The sequence below is a fragment of the Pleurodeles waltl genome, chromosome 12, assembly GCF_031143425.1.
Source record: "Pleurodeles waltl isolate 20211129_DDA chromosome 12, aPleWal1.hap1.20221129, whole genome shotgun sequence".
Taxonomy (NCBI): Eukaryota; Metazoa; Chordata; class Amphibia; order Caudata; family Salamandridae; genus Pleurodeles; species Pleurodeles waltl.
Window position 1 is genome coordinate 202,075,879 of NC_090451.1, and position 19,925 is coordinate 202,095,803.

General features: G+C 43.6%; 1 protein-coding gene across 1 annotated transcript in view; it reads left to right on the plus strand.

Moving 5' to 3' along the window:
• Nucleotides 1-19,925, plus strand: part of ZC3H18 (zinc finger CCCH-type containing 18) — a 529,487-nt gene that overhangs the window by 372,484 nt on the left and 137,078 nt on the right. Inside the window, exon 10 of the mRNA XM_069215853.1 lies at nucleotides 3,690-3,815. Coding sequence (XP_069071954.1) covers nucleotides 3,690-3,815 — 126 coding nt within the window. The remainder of the gene's footprint in view (nucleotides 1-3,689; nucleotides 3,816-19,925) is intronic.

Consider the following 19,925-nt stretch of genomic DNA (forward strand, 5'->3'; position numbering starts at 1 on the left):
CGTAGAGTGGATAAGGTGTAGTAGATTGTAGTGCACTTTGGCGCAAAGTGACAGAGTGAGAAAAGTGTTGTAGACTCTAGTGGCGTGGAGCAACCTAGCATACACTTGAGTAAAGTGTAAATAAGTTTGAGTACCATGCTGTATAGTAGAGTGTAGTGTGGTGTTGTACAGTATTGGAAAGTGATATGGACTCCAGTAGAATGACATAAAGTCTAGTTGATTTTTGTGTAGTGTACAGTACAGTTTGGTAGAGTGGATTGGCATACAGATGTTCTAGAATACAGTGGCATACCGTGGAGTAAATTGGGGTGCAGTGGCATACAAAGAGTTGCATACAGTGGACAGGAGTACTATAAGGCGTTGTACAGGGGCTCACATCATAGTACAATGTTGTACAGTGTAGTGAAAAAGTATAGGCAGGAGTAAAGAGTCAGAGTGGCATGCAGTGTTGTAGAATGGAGTTGCATAGAGTACAGTAATGTGTGAAACATGAACTGCGTAGAGTGGAGTGCTGTAATAGTGTGGAGTAAAGTACAGTAGAGTGTATTGGTTTGTCATAGTCGTGTGGCATGGAGTGGGTTGTGCTGGCGTAGCATAGGTAGTAAACGGTTGTAAATTGGAGTGAGGTCTCGTCCAGTAGAGTGGAGTGCTGTGTCGTATAGTGGAATAGAGTATTACACATTGGAGTGTACGGGCATAGAGCAGAGTATACATTTGGGCAGTGGAGTGCATGGGGATTGAGCGCAATAGAATGTCATAATGCCACAAAGTGTGGTATACTTTTCTAGAGTGGAGGAGAGAGTCATACAATAGTTAGTCGACACTGTTGTGGCGTAGTGAGTTCCTGTAAAGTGGAGTAGCATGCAGTGGAATACTCTAAGGTGGAGTGTAGAAGAGTGGAGTGGAATAGCATGGAGTGGACTGTTGTAAAGTGGAGTGGAGTTGGGTACAGTGGATTAGCGAAGGGTAGGATAGCATATATTGAAGTGGCCTAGAGTTGAGGAAACTGTTATAAATTGGAGTGGCACCTCACAGTAGAGTCAGTGGTGTGACGAAACTTGAGGGCGTCCCCCGTAAAATGTAATAGCATATAGTGGAGTGACATACAGTGGAGTGGCTTGAAGTGGTGGAGACTGGAGTGGTGTATTGTAGGGTGGGGTAGAGCATACAGTGGAGTGTGTACAGTGGAATGTAATATCATACAGTAGAGACTCAAAGATTAAAATAGCGCACAGTGAAATAGCTTAGAGTGGAGTGGCGTAGAATGAAGTAAAGTCGCGTAGAGTAGAATAGGGTAGAGTGGCATACAGTGGAGTGGAGTACAGTTGAGTGGGGTACAGTGAAATATATATTTGAATGGCGTAGAGTGGATTAGCGTCCAATGGACTAGAGTAGAATGGACTAGAGTAGCGTAGATTGGAGTAGCATACAGTGGAGTGGTGTACAGTAGCAGTAGAGTGCGGTAAAATGAAATAGCTTGTAGTGGAGTAGCATACAGTGCAGTGGTGTGGTCTGGAGTGGCATACACAGGAATTGGGTAGCATGTAATAGCATACAGTGAAGTGGTGTACATTGGAATGGTGTTGAGTGGAGGAGAGTGGCGTGGCATACAGTGGAATAACAGAGGGGAGTGACATCGCATATAGTGAAATAGCATATACTAGAGTAGTGTATAGCGGAGTGGCATATGCTGAAGAGGCGTAGTGTAGAGATGCATACAGCATAGTAGGCAGAGTACAGTTGTGTACAGTATAATAGGGTAAAGTGGAGTTGCATATAGCGTAGGGCTGATCAGGGGAGTGGTGTAGAGTGTAATAGTGTATAGTGGCATAACATACAGTTGAGAGGCGTATAATGGAGTGCAGTAAAATGGAGTGGCGTACAGTGGCATGGGGTAGAGTGTAATAGCATACAGTGGAGTGACTTCCCATCAGATAGTGTAGAATGAAGTAGATTGGAGTGGGGTACAGTAGAATGTCATAAAGTGGAATAGCGCATACAATTTTTGTACATTTTGAAATAATAGCTTCAAAATAGTTGACAGGATGTTCAATAGTAGTATTAATTTTGAATTAACATTCTTCCCTTGCAGTGGTTGTAGTTTTGCAGTTGTATCAGTGTTTTCTTAAGAATTGAGAGCCCCTTTTTATGTGGTGTCAGTAACTGCAGTTTTGGGTTGTTTGCATAACATTCTAATTGCAGCTGGCAACAAATCCTGTAGTGCACTACCAATTTAACCAGTGACTTTACTGCTCATGAAGCCACTGTGACCCAGAATAGATATACTCCTGATTTTTACTTGAAAGCTTACTGCTGTTTATACTTGCCTCTGACACAATTGAATGATATCATTTGCTCACATTACATCACACAGTTGCTGTTCAACCCCTTAACACGATAACCTTCTACAATATAATCTTCCTCCCTTGATTTCCTGTGCCAGAAACCTAAAACGACATGGATGCCATATCCCACTCCCCATAAAAATGTAAGCGCATCAGACTTTGACCTGAGCAGTACCCCTTGCAGTTCCAGTCCTAGTCTCATTCACTGTTATTGTAGAACCCACTCCTTGTTGTTCTATTGTTGTTGTAGTTCAGACTGCACATTAACAACTTTGCCAACATTGAATGATGTTCCTTTGAAACATCCCAGCTTATTTCAGCCAGTTCAGATTGATGAATAAAAGCTAGTCTACAAGTGTCAAGCACCTCTCCTACTGTTAGTTTGCCATTACTTTTCTGTAAGAAGATAAAACTCATTAGAACATTGGAATGTTGACAGCTCCATTGAAGACAATAGAGTAACAGCGGGCTGTAAACATTGGTATAGGCCCACTGCTTTCACCACTGCAATCCCTGAATTTATAGTCTGAGTCTCTCTCCACTACATCTCCTCAGGAAATGTGGATCTTGCAGAGGAGAGGCTGTGGTGAGGGCAAACACCAAGTGTTTCCCTCTCCCTTCTTTGGTGGTTCACAATGTTGTTGAAGCTTCCTAAAGAGGTAGAATTCTCCTTGGATCCTGCCCCCCTCTGCTGTGCCAAGTTATGAAAGGTTGTTTGGAGGAGCGAAAGAGGAACTAGGGGCTAACTGCCGCCCATGTATGACAGTTAACTACTGTGGCTCTGTGCACCCCAGCAACTGTTAAACATATACAACAGGAGCTTAGAAGGATCAGAGCAGTGCAGGTCCCCTATGTCTCACAGGAGATCCTTAAGTGGCTGACTATTCTAATGCCTCTAAAGCCTGCCTTAATGGGCTATACTAGAGAACCTGACACCCCCAGCACCCAGATATCCTTTGGGGTGATAGTGCTGTGCTTTACAAATGCTGTAATTGATTGATACTGGCCACCAAAGTCCCACTACCTTGTTAAAGGCCTGTAGCCTTGGTCCTGTAATGTTGGAGCCTGCCTTTAATGGCCAGTATGGCACACTATGGCAAGATATAAGTCTTTTGTACAGTTTAGCTGTGAAAGGCAAGTTCTGCAGTGCAGATAATACTTTAATGTCCAGTTCTTTCTGGATGAAACCTTTTCGCTGCCACTCCATCCCATGTTACTCTTTACCTAAGAACATACTCCTTCTCTGATTGCTAAGATTACTGACAAATCTTCTCTTTCACCTTTGAGCAATATCAGTGAAGGCAGTTGAGAGTAATTGATTTATTGCCTTTCTTTCTTTTAAAGGTCGTCCTCTCATTCATCATCTTACACCGGCTCTGGATCTTCACGATCAAACTCTCGATCTTCATCCTACAGCTCCTATTCCAGTCGATCATCTAGGCACAGTTCGTTCTCTGGCAGCAGATCCAGGTAATGTCTTCAATATTTAGATCCCAAGTAGTATCCTAATTTGTGTATTAGTATATTGATTAATGTATGTGCCATGCATAGTTTTCAAATCCCTGAAAAAATAATTGCTATTTTGTTTTGCATAAATCTATTGTGCCTCTCTTGCTTTTATCCAGATTTGAATCGGTCATTGTAATACTCTCTGAACTTCATAGATCTTTAGAGAGGATCACACAAGGCCATAAAAGTGAAAGTGTGTTTGTAGCTTACTTCAAAATGGCAGGTGAAGGTTACTACACTAATCTTAAACCTTTATTTCTTAACAACTTACAAATAAAAGAATGCCTTGCTGTACTAAAAAAATATCTTGATATCCTCTTGAAAGTTTGACACCATGTCTGCCTTTAATTTCTCAGTCACAGTGAAGAGTCTGGGACCCCAACTGTCATTTATTACTACTCCATTCAATAGAACCTACCATGCAGTCATGTTACACTATATGCACAACATGCAAAAACAAGCATTTCCAATGCACTAGGTCTCGAATATTTCAAACAAGTTAATTGTCATCTTTTGAAAACAGTTCCCACAAGCAAAAACAAAACATGAGAAGAAACTGAGAAAAGACGGCTTGGCAACATAAAATAAACTTAGCTTTTGTGCCTGCTGGTCATGTGCTTGCCTGCCACAAGCCTTCTGTTTGCAGGGCATTCAAAGTTAAAAACGACAAATAGTACCGTGATCATGTCGTGAGCAGCAAATGGACACTAATTAAGTTGCATTAATCAGTGCTTGATCCCTGCGCCACACAGAGAAATGGAAGTGATGCCAGGCGTGCCTTGACAAATTAATAGGTTGTAAAGAAGACAAACCAACAAAAATGGTGAGTGACAGGCGGGCACCAAGCCCTGTACTGAACACAGCAGTCTTGCGCAATTGAGACGCATGCACTAGCGCAGGCACTCGCAGGCTCGACCCTAAAGATGTGTGAAAGCAAAGATACTTCATGAGCCCTGGTAAATAAATACTGCCCATTCTCCTGGATAGGGTTTGCTGTATGTATGCATATGCTGTTTGTATAGCCCAAACTTCGCAAAATACAGCTAAGCATAATTTCCACAAGAATCAACGACCACCCAGCTCAAAACATCAAAATTTCATCCTCTGAATATCACATTTGCTGTTGCTATTTATTGTACCCACTGAATAAACAGGGCAGTCCCTCCGTGTACGGAAATGAATTCTCTGGCTGTCACTTGAAAGCCTGTAACCAGTGTTTCTTTATTTTTTCCAAAATTGGTGTCCCCCATCCTTGCGAGACAGTCTGCCACGTTCCCATGTTCTTTTCCACTTGACAACTGCCTGAAGAAAGGAGAGGCACCTGTTGGACTCACGTCATGCCCTTTGCTTCTGCTTTGATAGAAATAAGAAGTACCATGTGGGCGATAAACTGTTTGTCTGGTTCACCGGTGAATGGAAAAACGTTTCAGAAATTAACCTTATCACAATGAATTCTCTTCTGTATTTTGCCCTTTTGGTCATGCAGACTTCCTGGTGTAAGACCTCTCCTCAGACTTACACTGAACATTGTTACTAATTCACAAGATGAACAATCTGTGGTTATATATATATATATATATCCATGAGAAGTTACTTGTCTTCATTAATACTCTTTCTTGTGGTTACTGTAACTTATTACTCCACGTATTATGTAATTGATGAGATCTTCTATGTCATCTTTGATATTAACACTGCAACAGTTGCAATAAAATTATTGATAAGAAAACTGTGCATCGCAAGGGCCTGAGTTATAGTTACTTGAAAGAACTCTATAACTGCTAAATTTCTATGGTTTTGTACGAGTAAATTCAGAACCTAATTAAAGAACCAAAGGTTACAAGGATGTTATAGTTAGGCTCACATTTTGCACGTACAAAACCATAGGAATTCACGTGTTATAGTTAGGGCTAACTCAAGAAACTATAACTTGTGCCTTAAGGTAACTATAACTTGCACCCCCTCCATGCATAGTTTTTTCGTCAAAAATAATTCTGCAAATATTACATTGGTAAAAGCAATGATGTTATCAAAGATGTCGTGTGTGCCGTAACTTGTGGGATAATTAGCAGTGCATGGCGAGGGCACGAGTTATAGTTATCTTAGGGCACGACATATAGTTACTTGAGTTAGCTATAAGAGGTAAATTTCTATTGTTTTGTACCTTTAAAATGTGAGCCTAACTATGACGTCCCTTTAATTTTTCTTATTAAGTGAATTTCTTTGTTTTTAAAAAAATTCTATTTCCTAACTATAACGTCCCTATAACCTTTGGTTTTTTTCATGATTTTTTTTTATTTTTTTTTAACATATAGTAATTTTCATTACTATACATTAATCTAACCTCCACACCCAGGCCCTGAGACCAACCCCCCAGGATCCTTGTTTCTGGTCCAGGGAGGACTTGGCCCGACTGTTCGGGCAGGGCTGTTCCATGGGGAGCAGGGTCAAGACTGATTTGCATATGGCTGGGTCCAAACTGGAATGGCATGGTAAAAAAAGAAGGCTGGATTAAACCCAGATCTGTGACTAGGGGTGAGTGTTTAAAAAGTTTCAGCACTCTGTTGATCATCCTTTTGTGTTATGTAATGAACACAAATCGTCAACTGTCACCTGCATACAGAGCTACTCTCCAATACAACGATTTATAACTTTCTTTATACCTCTGTACACCTATGATGCATTAGGAACACATACGTTTTGTAAACACTTGCACCCATTGGCTGTGCACAGGCTTTACAAAATTAGGTAGAGAACTAATATGGTAGTTACCAGCCACTGTGTAAACTATAAAACAAACTAAAACACTCCTAGAATGATGTCATCAGTGATGTCATAAGAGATGCCATAGAACGTCATGAGTGATGTAATATGGGAGGTCATAAGCAGGGAATGGTGGGGGCACAAGTTATAGGTAGATCTGCGAATTATAACTGGTGAATTTCTGTGGGTTTAATAAATGTTGTCTCTGTCAAATTCAAGTAACTAGAACGTTACTTTAACCTTTGGTTCTTTTAGAAAATGTATACATAAGTGTGTGTGTGTGTATGTATATATATGTTCGATGGCATGTGTAGCTGCAGATACACATGCTGTGCACTGTTCCTGCCATCTAGTGTTGGGCTCAGAGTGTTACAAGTTGTTTTTCTTCGAAGAAGTCTTTTCGAGTCACGGGACCGAGTGACTCCTCCCTTTCGGCTCCATTTCGCATGGGCGTCGGCTCCATTTTGCATGGGCGTCGACTCCAATTTAGATTGTTTTCTTTCCGACATCGGGTTCGGACGTGTTCCTCTTCGCTCCGTATTTCGAATCTGGAAAGTTAGCTAAGTATCGAAAATTTTACGGTATTGTTCTCGTTCGGTACCGGTTTAGTGTTAGTGTATCAGCACAGACATTAAGACCGCTTCGGCGGCCCTTCGGGGCTTCCACTCTTCGAGGCCTGGTCGGCCCGACCACACCTGTCGTCCAAGACTAATTGACTGGACCCCCTTCCATTTCTGTCCTAAGTGTCACGCAAAGTATCCTTATACAGACCAGCACCGGGTCTGTAACCTGTGTTTGTCGCCCGAACACAGAGCGGATACTTGTGAAGCTTGCCGAGCGTTTCGATCAAAGAACACCTTGAGAGATCGACACGCAAGAAGACTACAAATGGTGTTGAAGCCGAAACAAGATCTCGACGTCGAGGAGGAAGAAAGAATCTCCATCCAAGAAACGGACTCTGATGAATCCGACGGTGAACAACCCTCGAAGGAGCAACAAACCGTTCCCAAACCTGCCCCGTTCCCAAACCCAGGGTGACACCAAGAAACTCAAGGCCATGGGGACGCCACCGCCAGCAGGCCATGGGACAACCCACCGAAAGGAAGGTGACCAGATAACATTGGCATCGAAAAAGGCCAAAGAGTTGCCGAAGACTTCCGACTCCGGTCGAGATTCCTGCACCGAAAAATTTCGACATCGAGTGGTCGAATCAAGCAAGCCCCGAAAAAGCTCCTCGGACCCGAAAAAGACTATTACATTAGGAATTTTGCTACCAAAAAAAACGGCCTCGGAGCCGAAACGACCCTCATACACTGAGGAGCAAGGGCTTTCGATGCAACTCAAAGAAAGGCATAGATTTGAGCAAGATTTGGATACAGAAGAACCTGACCAAAGGCAACAAAGGTTACAAATCCAAAAGGATACAGGCAAGATTCAGACCATCCCTCCACTCAAATCTAAAAGAAAACTAGCCTTTCAAGAATCAGAGATGCAACCAAAAGCCAAAGTGGTTAGAGGCAAGTCACCACCACCACAGGTCTCACCACAACCATCCCCACTGTACTTACCACACTTGTCACCAGTGGGAACACCCTTAATGCAGTCACCCACACATACTGGGATGACCCAAGATGATGCTGATGCATGGGATTTATATGATCCACCAATATCGGATAACAGCCCAGAGTGTTATCCAACCAAGCCGTCACCACCAGAGGACAGTAGAGCATATACGCAAGTACTAGCCAGGGCAGCTACGTTCCACAACGTAACAATGCACTCTGAACCAGTGGAGGATGACTTCCTTTTCAGCACTCTGGCATCCACCCACGCATCCTATCAAAGCCTGCCAATGCTACCGGGCATGCTCAGGCACGCACAACAGGTCTTCCAAGAGCCTGTAAAGGGAAGAGCTATAACGCCTAGGGTCGAAAAGAAATATAAACCACCCCCGACAGACCCAGTGTTTATAATGCAACAGCTCACACCGGAATCAGTGGTTGTAGGGGCTGCAAGAAAAAGGGCGAACTCACAATCGTCAGGGGATGCCCCACCACCTGACAAAGAGAGTCGAAAATTCAACGCAGTGGGCAAGAGAGTGGCATCACAAGCAGCCAATCAATGGTGAATTGCAAATTCACAAGCCCTACTTGCACGCTACAACAGGGCACACTGGGACGAGATGCAAGAAGTCATCCAGCACTTGCCCAAGGAACATCAAAAACGTGCCCAGCAAAGTAGTTGAAGAGAGACAAGCCATATCAAACAATCAGATAAGGTCTGCATTAGACTCTGCAGATACAGCAGCACGGACTGTCAACACGGCTGTAACGATTAGAAGGCATGCATGGCTGCGGAGTTCTGGATTCAAACCAGAAATACAACAAGCGGTACTAAATATGCCGTTTAACCAACATCAGTGGTTTGGGCCGGAAGTCGATACTGCGATCGAAAAGATGAAAAAAGACACAGACATGGGCAAAGCCATGGGCGCACTTTACTCCCCACAATTCAGAGGCACTTTTAGGAAACCACAATTTAGAGGGGGGTTTCGGCAACAAACATCTGAACCATCCACCTCCCAAACAAAACCCACCCACCTATCTGTCACAGTACCAAGGGGGGAGGGCTTTGTGGTTCCTATAGAGGACAATTCCCAAGAGGAAGAGGGACATTCCAGCCCACCAAGCCCTAACAAGCAGTGACTTCAATCTCACAACACCCCAACACTTGTCACCAGTGGGGGAGAGGCTAACCAAATACTACCACAATTGGACACATATTACCACACACATGGGTCCTATCAATTATCCAACATGGTTATTGCATAGAATTCACAACATTCCCTCCAGATGTGCCACCATAACTGCACAAACTGTCTCCACAACACTTAGACTTATTACATATAGAGGTCCAAGCACTGCTACAAAAACAAGCAATAGAGTTAGTACCCAATCACCAAAAAGCAACAGTTTACTCACTATATTTCCTTTTTCCAAAAAAGGACAAAACGCTAAGGCCTATCTTAGATCACAGAACACTGAATCTCTTCATCAGATCAGATCATTTCCACATGGTAACACTTCAGGACGTAGTTCCCTTACTAAAAAAGGGGGAATACATGACAACATTGGATCTCAAGGATGCGTATTTCCACATACCCATCCATCCATCTCACAGGAAATACCTAAGGTTTGTAATTCAAGGCAAACATTATCAATTCAAAGTGCTACCGTTCGGGATAACAACAGCCCCCAGAGTATTTTCAAAATGCCTAGCCGTAGTAGCAGCTCACGTAAGGAGACAGCACATGCACGTATTCCCATATTTGGCCGATTGACTAATAAAAGCCAACACTCAACAACAATGTCAATTTCACACGCAATAGGGTTTTCTATAAATTACCAAAAATCACATCTGCAACCATCCCAACTACAACAATACTTGGGAGCAACACTCAACACACAAAGAGCAATTGCCACTCCAAGTCCACAAATAGTTCAATCGTTCAAACATGTAAGATCAAGCATACAACCAAACCAACACTACACGGTAAGGTTTGTAATGAAACTACTAGGCATGATGTCCTCATGCATAGCTATTGTCCCAAACGCAAGACTACACATGCGGCCCTTACAACAGTGCCTAGCAAAACAATGGATGCAAGCACAGGGTCAACTACAAGATCTAGTGTTGATAGACCGCCAAACACACTCTTTGCTTCAGTGGTGGAACCCTATAAATTTAAATAAAGGGTGGCCTTTTCAAGACCCAGTGCCTCATGTCATTATCAAAACAGATGCTTCCATGGTTGGGTGGGGAGCACACCTCAACTATCACAGCATACAAGGTCAATGGGACAATCAACAAAGAATACTTCACATAAATCACTTGGAACTGCTAGCGGTATTTCTAGCAGTAAAAGCGTTTCAACCACTGATAGCCCACAAACACATTCTTGTCAAGACAGACAATATGACAACAGTGTATTATCTAAACAAACAGGGGGGTACACACTCGTCACAGCTGTCTCTCTTAGCACAAAATATTTGTCATTGGGCAATTCACAACAACATTCGCCTGATAGCACAATACATACCAGGCATTCAAAATCAGTTAGCCGACAATCTCAGTCGATATCAACAACAAAATCACGAATGGGAAATACATCCCCAAATCCTACAGGATCACTTCTACTGCTGGGGGACACCAAACATAGATCTATTGCAACAAAAGAAAACGCAAAATGCCAAAAGTTCGCGTCCAGGTATCCACACCCTCAGTCCAAGGGCAATGCTCTATGGTTCAGCTGTTCAGGGATATTTGCTTATGCTTTTCCCCCTCTCCCGCTCATTCCTTATCTGGTCAACAAACTAAGTCAAAACAAACCCAAACTAATACTTATAGCACCGACGTGGGCTCGCCAAGCGTGGTACACAACATTGTTAGACCTGTCACTAGTACCACACATCAAGCTACCAAACAGGCCGGATCTGTTGTAAAAAAACAAACAACTGATCAGGCACCCCAATCCAGCAATACTCAATCTAGCAATCTGGCTCCTGAAGTCTTAGAGTTTGGATATCTACATCTTCCACAGGAATGTATGGAAGTAATTAAACAAGCAAGAAAACCCACTTCCAGGCAGTGCTATGCAAACAAATGGAAAAGGTTTGTCTTTTACTGCCAATCCAAACACATAACACTTCTTTCCGCATCCATACAAGATATTGTAGGTTACTTACTTCATCTACAAAGAGCAAATTTAGCTTTTTCATCCATTAAAATACATCTCACAGCTATTTCAACCTATTTACAAAATATACAAAATAAGTCTCTATTTAGAGTCCCTGTCATCAAAGCCTTCATGGAAGAACTAAAACGTATCATATCTCCAAAACACCACCAGTGCCTTCATGGAATCTCAATATTGTACTCACACGGCTCATGGGTCCACCCTTTGAACCCATGCATTTGTGTCAGATTCAGTATCTAACATGGAAAGTAGCATTCCTCGTTGCAGTCACTTCACTACGAAGAGTTAGTGAAATACAAGCATTCTCTATTGAACAACCCTTTATACAAGTACACAAACAAAGTCGTACTTTGCACAAACCCAAAATTCTTACCTAAGGTCGTCTCTCCTTTTCATATAAATCAAACAGTGGAACTTCCAGTCTTCTTCCCACAGCCAGACTCAGTAGCAGAGAGAGCACTACATACATTAGACAAAAAAGAGCTTTAATGTATTACATTGACAGGACAAAATCATTTAGAAAAACTAAACAGTTATTTGTTGCATTCCAAAAACCCCATACTGGTAATCCTATCTCAAAACAAGGAATAGCCAGATAGATAGTAAAGTGCATCCAAACCTGTTTCCTAAAAGCAAAAAGACCGCTATTAGTAACACCAAAAGCACACTCCACCGGGAAGAAAGGAGCAACAATGGCATTTCTAGGGCATATACCAATGACAGAAATCTGTAAAGCAGCCGCTTGGTCAACACCCCATACATTTACCAAGCATTATTGTGTAGATGTGTTAGCAACACAATAAGCCACAGTAGGACAGGCTGTACTAAGAACACTATTTCAAACAACTTCAACTCCTACAGGCTAACCACCATTTATGGGAGGAGAACTGCTTTGTAGTCTATGCATAGCATGTGTATCTGCAGCTACACATGCCATTGAACGGAAAATGTCACTTACCCAGTGTACATCTGTTCGTGGCATGTTCCGCTGCAGATTCTTATGCGCCCTCCCTCCTCCCCGGGAGCCTGTAGCCAGTTAAGTTACATTTAAATGTGTACATATGTTTATATATCTCTATTCCATTGCATAGACATCTTTCTTTACACTCGATCATTCCTACCTTACCCTCTGCGGGGAAACAATCTAAGATTGAGTCGATGCCCATGCGCAATGGAGCCGAAAAGGAGGAGTCACTCGGTCCCGTGACTTGAAAAGACTTCTTTGAAGAAAAACAACTTGTAACACTCCGAGCCCAACACTAGATGGCAGGACCTGTGCATAGCATGTGAATTTGCAGCGGAACATGCCACAAACAGATGTACACTGGGTAAGTGACATTTTCCATATATATATATATATATATATATATATATATATATATATATATATATATATATATATATATATGTTCGATGGCATCTGTCGCTGGAGATACACATGTTTTGCATAGCTCGCCATCTGGTGTTGGGTCGGAGTGTTACAAGTTGTTTTTCTTCGAAGATGTCTTTCGAGTCACGGGACCGAGGGACTCCTCCTCTTTGTCTCCATTGCGCATGGGCGTCAACTCCATCTTCGATTGTTTTCTTTCCGCCATCGGGTTCGGACGTGTTCCTGTCGCTCCGAGTTTCGGAACGGAAAGTTAGCTAACTATCGGAAGATTACGTCAGTATTGTTGCGTTCGGGATCGGCTTAGATAAAATCGACACCGCATCGAAGTTTGAAGAGCTCCGGTGCCCTTCGGGGTAGCTTTCGATCCCCCGTCGGGGCCTGGTCGGCCCGACCGCGTGTAAAACAACGCTGATGGAACGGACCCCGTTCCGTTTCTGTCCCAAATGCCACAACAAATACCCGTATACAGACCAACATTTGGTCTGTAACCTGTGCCTGTCGCCTGAGCACAGTGAAGAGACTTGCGAGGCCTGTCGTGCGTTCCGGTCCCGAAAGACACTCCGTGACCTTCGAGCAAGAAGACTTCAGATGGCGTCCACGCCGACCGCACACAGAGAGTTCGAGGAACAAGAGGAAGAAGAAACCTTCTCGATCCACGAATCGGACTCCGAAGAATTCGACGATCAAAGAACTGTGAGTAAGACGTCGAAGACCACACACAAGAAAAGTGACAAGGTCCAGGGGACGCCACTGCCACCAGGCCATGGTTCGTCCCATAAATTCGGTGACCGACCATCGGCACCGAAAAAGGCCGAAACAGTGCCGAGATCGTCCGTCTCCGGTCGAGACACCGGCACGCAGCCTTCTCGGGCCCGAGAAAGTGCTGCTGAAAAAGATCGACGCCGAGATAGCGGTGCCGAAACGGCTCGATGCCGAGACAGTGGCACCGAGGAAGATCGACGCCGAGAGGTTTCGACTCCAAAAAAGAAGAAAGTCAGCTCGGAGCCGAAAAAGAATACAAACAGGGTTTCGGTACCAAAACGACCCAGTTTACCGGTTTCTATTCAGAGGAGCAATCACTGTCCTCTCAGATGCGAAAGCATAGATTTGAGGAAGAGTTGCAATCCACCGAAGTGGACCATACGCAGAAACGTATTTTCATTCAGGAAGGAACAGGGAAAATAAGCACCCTTCCCCCTATTAGGAGAAAAAGGAGACACGAGTTTCAAACAGACCAAGCACCACAAACAAAAATGGTGAAAAAGGTAACTCCGCCACCCTCTCCTCCACCTGTAACTAACGTTTCACCAGCACAAACTCCATCACATTCCCCGGCTCACACCACCGTGAGCCAAGGTGACCAGGACCAAGACGCTTGGGACTTATACGACGCCCCAGTGTCGGACAACAGTCCAGAGGCGTATCCCACAAAGCCCTCACCACCAGAAGACAGCACAGCACAGCATATTCACAAGTGGTGGCTAGAGCGGCAGAGTTCCACAACGTAAACCTCCACTCAGAACCAGTCGAGGATGACTTCTTATTCAACACCCTCTCCTCCACCCACAGCTCCTACCAAAGCCTGCCTATGCTCCCAGGAATGCTTCGGCACGCAAAGGAAATCTTCAAGGAGCCGGTCAAGAGTAGGGCAATAACACCAAGGGTGGAAAAGAAATATAAAGCACCTCCCACAGACCCTGTTTTCATCACCACACAGCTGCCACCAGATTCCGTCGTAGTAGGAGCAGCTCGCAAGAGAGCCAACTCCCACACATCTGGGGATGCACCACCCCCAGATAAAGAGAGCCGCAAGTTCGATGCAGCCGGAAAGAGAGTCGCAGTACAGGCTGCAAACCAGTGGCTCATCGCTAACTCTCAAGCACTACTTGCGCGCTATGACAGAGCCCATTGGGACGAGATGCAACACCTCATTGAGCATCTACCCAAGGAACTACAAAAGAGGGCGAAGCAGGTGGTTGAGGAAGGACAGAACATATCTAATAATCAGATACGCTCCTCTATGGACGCAGCGGACACAGCTGCGAGAACAATTAACACATCTGTGACTATAAGAAGGCACGCATGGCTACGAACGTCTGGTTTTAAACCAGAGATACAGCAGGCAGTGCTCAATATGCCATTCAATGAGAAACAACTGTTCGGACCAGAGGTGGACACGGCAATTGAGAAACTGAAAAAGGACACTGACACTGCTAAAGCCATGGGCGCACTCTACTCCCCGCAGAGCAGAGGCATTTACAGCACCTTCCGCAAGACAACCTTTAGAGGGGGGTTTCGGGGTCAGGCCACACAAGCCAGCACCTCACAGGCAACACCGTCCAGCTACCAGGGACAGTACAGGGGAGGCTTTCGGGGCCAATACAGAGGAGGACAATTCCCTAGGAATAGGGGAAAATTTCAAAGCCCCAAAACCCCTACAACCAAGCAGTGACTCACATGTCACTCATCCCCTCCACACAACACCAGTGGGGGGAAGAATAGGTCATTATTACCAAGCATGGGAGGAAATAACTACAGACACTTGGGTCTTAGCAATTATCCAACATGGTTATTGCATAGAATTTCTACAAATCCCCCCAAACATACCACCAAAAGCACAGAATTTATCAAAACAACATTCCGACCTTCTGGAAATAGAAGTCCAAGCATTATTGCAAAAGAATGCAATCGAACTAGTACCAAAGACACAAATAAACACAGGAGTTTATTCACTGTACTTCTTAATACCAAAAAAGGACAAAACACTGAGACCAATCCTAGACCTCAGAATACTAAACACCTACATCAAATCAGAACACTTTCACATGGTCACGCTACAAGAAGTGTTACCATTGCTAAAACTACAGGACTACATGACAACCTTAGACCTCAAAGACGCGTATTTCCATATACCAATACATCAATCGCACAGGAAATACCTAAGGTTTGTATTCAAAGGAATACATTACCAATTCAAAGTATTGCCGTTTGGTTTAACAACCGCACCAAGAGTCTTTACAAAATGTCTAGCAGTAGTGGCTGCACACATCAGAAGGCAGCAAATACACGTATTCCCGTATCTAGACGACTGGCTAATCAAGACCAACTCACTGACAAGGTGCTCACACCACACAAATCAGGTCATACAAAACCTCTACAAACTTGGTTTCACCGTCAACTTTGCAAAATCACACATTCTGCTGTGCAAAGTACAACAATACCTAGGAGCCATAATAGACACAACAAAAGGACTAGCCACTCCAAGTCCACAAAGAATTCAAAATTTCAACAATATCATACAACGCATGTATCCAACACAAAAAATACAAGCAAAAATGATATTACAACTCCTAGGCATGATGTCCTCATGCATAGCCATTGTCCCGAACTCAAGACTGCACATGAGGCCCTTACAACATTGCCTAGCATCACAATGGTCACAAGCACAGGGTCACCTTCTAGATCTGGTGTTGATAGACCGCCAAACATATCTCTCGCTTCTATGGTGGAACAGTATAAATTTAAACAAAGGGCGGCCTTTCCAAGACCCAGTGCCACAATACGTAATAACAACAGATGCTTCCATGACGGGGTGGGGAGAACACCTCGATCAACACAGCATACAAGGACAATGGAACGTTCATCAAACAAAACTGCATATAAATCACCTAGAACTGCTAGCAGTTTTTCAAGCACTAAAGGTTTTCCAACCAATCATAACTCACAAATACATTCTTGTCAAAACAGACAACATGACAATAATGTATTATCTAAACAAACAGGGGGGGACACACTCAACGCAGTTGAGCCTTCTAGCACAGAAGATATGGCGATGGGCAATTCACAACCACATTCGCCTAATAGCACAGTTTATTCCAGGGATCCAGAATCAACTTGCAGACAATCTCTCTCGAGATCACCAACAGGTCCACGAATGGGAAATTCACCCCCAAATTCTAAACACTTACTTCAGACTCTGGGGAACACCTCAACTAGACTTGTTTGCAACAAGAGAGAACGCAAAATGCCAAAACTTCGCATCCAGATACCCACACAGGCAGTCCCAAGGCAATGCCCTATGGATGAACTGGTCAGGGATATTTGCATACGCTTTTCCCCCTCTCCCTCTCCTTCCTTATCTAGTAAACAAATTGAGTCAAAACAGACTCAAACTCATATTGATAGCACCAACTTGGGCAAGGCAACCCTGGTACACAACACTGCTAGACCTATCAGTAGTACCCCACATCAAATTGCCCAACAGGCCAGATCTGTTAACACAACACAACCAACAGATCAGGCATCCAGATCCAGCATCGCTAAATCTAGCAATCTGGCTCCTGAAATCCTAGAGTTCGGACACTTAGAACTTACCCAAGAATGTATGGAAGTCATAAAGCAAGCCAGAAGGCCATCCACTAGGCACTGCTATGCAAGCAAAAGGAAGAGGTTTGTTTGCTACTGCCATCATAATCAAATCCAACCATTACACGCATCTCCAAAGGATGTAGTTGGTTACTTGCTACACTTACAAAAATCTAACCTAGCTTTCTCTTCCATTAAAATACACCTTGCGGCAATATCTGCATACCTGCAGATTACCTATTCAACTTCACTATATAGGATACCAGTCATTAAGGCATTTATGGAAGGACTTAGAAGAATTATACCACCAAGAACACCACCGTTCCTTCATGGAACCTCAACGTTGTATTAACAAGACTCATGGGTCCACCATTTGAACTCATGCACTCTTGCGAAATACAATTTCTAACCTGGAAAGTTGCATTTCTCATCGCCATAACATCTCTACGGAGAGTAAGCGAAATTCAAGCGTTTACAATACAGGAACCTTTTATCCAAATACACAAAAATAAAGTAGTCCTAAGAACCAATCCAAAATTTTTACCAAAGGTTATTTCACCGTTCCACCTAAACCAAACGGTAGAACTACCAGTGTTCTTCCCACAGCCAGATTATGTAGCTGAGAGGGCACTACATACATTAGATGTCAAAAGAGCACTAATGTATTACATCGACAGAACAAAAGACATCAGAAAGACTAAACAACTATTTATTGCATTTCAAAAACCACATGCAGGAAACCCAATATCAAAACAAGGTATAGCCAGATGGATAGTTAAGTGCATCCAAATCTGCTACCTTAAAGCAAAAAGACAACTGCCCATTACACCAAAGGCACACTCAACCAGAAAGAAAGGCGCTACCATGGCCTTCCTAGGAAATATTCCAATGCACGAAATATGTAAGGCAGCCACATGGTCTACGCCTCACACATTTACCAAGCACTTCTGTGTAGACGTGTTATCTGCACAACAAGCCACAGTAGGTCAAGCCGTGCTAAGAACCTTATTTCAAACCACTTCCACTCCTACAGTCTATGCAAAACATGTGTATCTCCAGCGACAGATGCCATCGAACTGAAAATGTCACTTACCCAGTGTACATCTGTTCGTGGCATCAGTCGCTGAAGATTCACATGTGCCCTCCCACCTCCCCGGGAGCCTGTAGCAGTTTGGAAGTTAACTTCAACGTTGTACATTTGTAAATATGTTATTTAGACCTTAAATAGGTACATACTTATTCACTCCATTGCATGGGCATTATTACCAACACACACAACTCCTTCCTCACCCTCTGCGGGGAAAACAATTGAAGATGGAGTCGACGCCCATGCGCAATGGAGACAAAGAGGAGGAGTCCCTCGGTCCCGTGACTCGAAAGACTTCTTCGAAGAAAAACAACTTGTAACACTCCGACCCAACACCAGATGGCGAGCTATGCAAAACATGTGAATCTTCAGCGACTGATGCCACGAACAGATGTACACTGGGTAAGTGACATTTTATATATATATATATATATATATAATGTGTAGCATGTGTAGCTTTAGATACACATGCTTTGCATAAGTCCCCCATCTAGTGTTGAGCTCGGAGTGTTACAAATTGTTTTTCTTCGAATAAGTTTTACCCCAAGTCACGAGATTGAGTGACTCCTCCTCCCGGTGATACTGCACATGGGAATTGAGTCCTTTGTTAGATCGTTTTCTTTCCGCCGTCTGGTTCGGACGTGTTTTCTCTTGCTCCGGTATTTCTCGGTTCCATATTAGCTGAACTTTTCTCTAACTTTCTGTAAACATCAGTATAGTTTAGATCGTGTTTTCCACCCTTATAGTCGTTTGGGTCGATTACACACTCTTAAGGGTGACCTTGCCCTTTTTTGGGCCTACTTCGATACGCTGGAGTCAAGTGATGATAGGCTAATGGAACAGACTCACTTTCAGTTTTGCCCTCGGTGTCACACCAAATTTCCCTACAGCGATTAACGTTTGGTGTGCAGTCTCTGCCTGTCTCTGGATCACAGAGAAGAAAACTGTGATGTTTGCTGGTCCTTTCGATCCAAAAAGACTCTTAGGGTTCAAAGAGCGCATCGAATGGAAATTGCATCCAAGTCATCAGAGCTTACACCCAACATCTTCGAGGACAAACACGCGCAAGAAGAAGAGGCACAGTGTGCAACAGTTTCCATGGCAGGCTCTGATTTGGATCAAGATTCTGATGTCGACAACCAATCCATCCCACTGGTGCAGTACATGAGTACACCGTTCCCGTCCCACCACCCAAAGACAATAAAAAAGACTTCTGAATTGATCTTCGGTCCTCCACTGCCTTCAAGCCATGGTCGGACCCGAAAAATACATTTGGATGACCAGCCCTCGGGTTCGGCACTGAAACAAAAGGACAAACTGCATTTGGCACCAAGCAAAGAGCATACCATATCTGTTTCGGTACCGAGCCGAAAATCTGACTCTTCCATCAGAGCTGAAAAAAGTAACAGCGCTTTTGGAGCTGACATTTTCAGCTAGATTCAAGCATTCAGTATCCAAGCTTTCGGAGCTGAAACCTGTTGTGGTAGATATGCTCCAGCTACTTAGGAGTCATCAGAGATACATCCCATATTGGAGGTTATAGACGCTAAACGGCGAAAGATCCATATACATAAGGACACACGAAAGATCATATCCTCTACTCCAACAACCAAAAGAAAATTAACTTTTCAAGAATCTTTAGATGCTGGGACTCCACCTACTAAAATCTGTAAACAAAAGCAGAAACAAAAGGCACCACAGCAGCCTTCACCA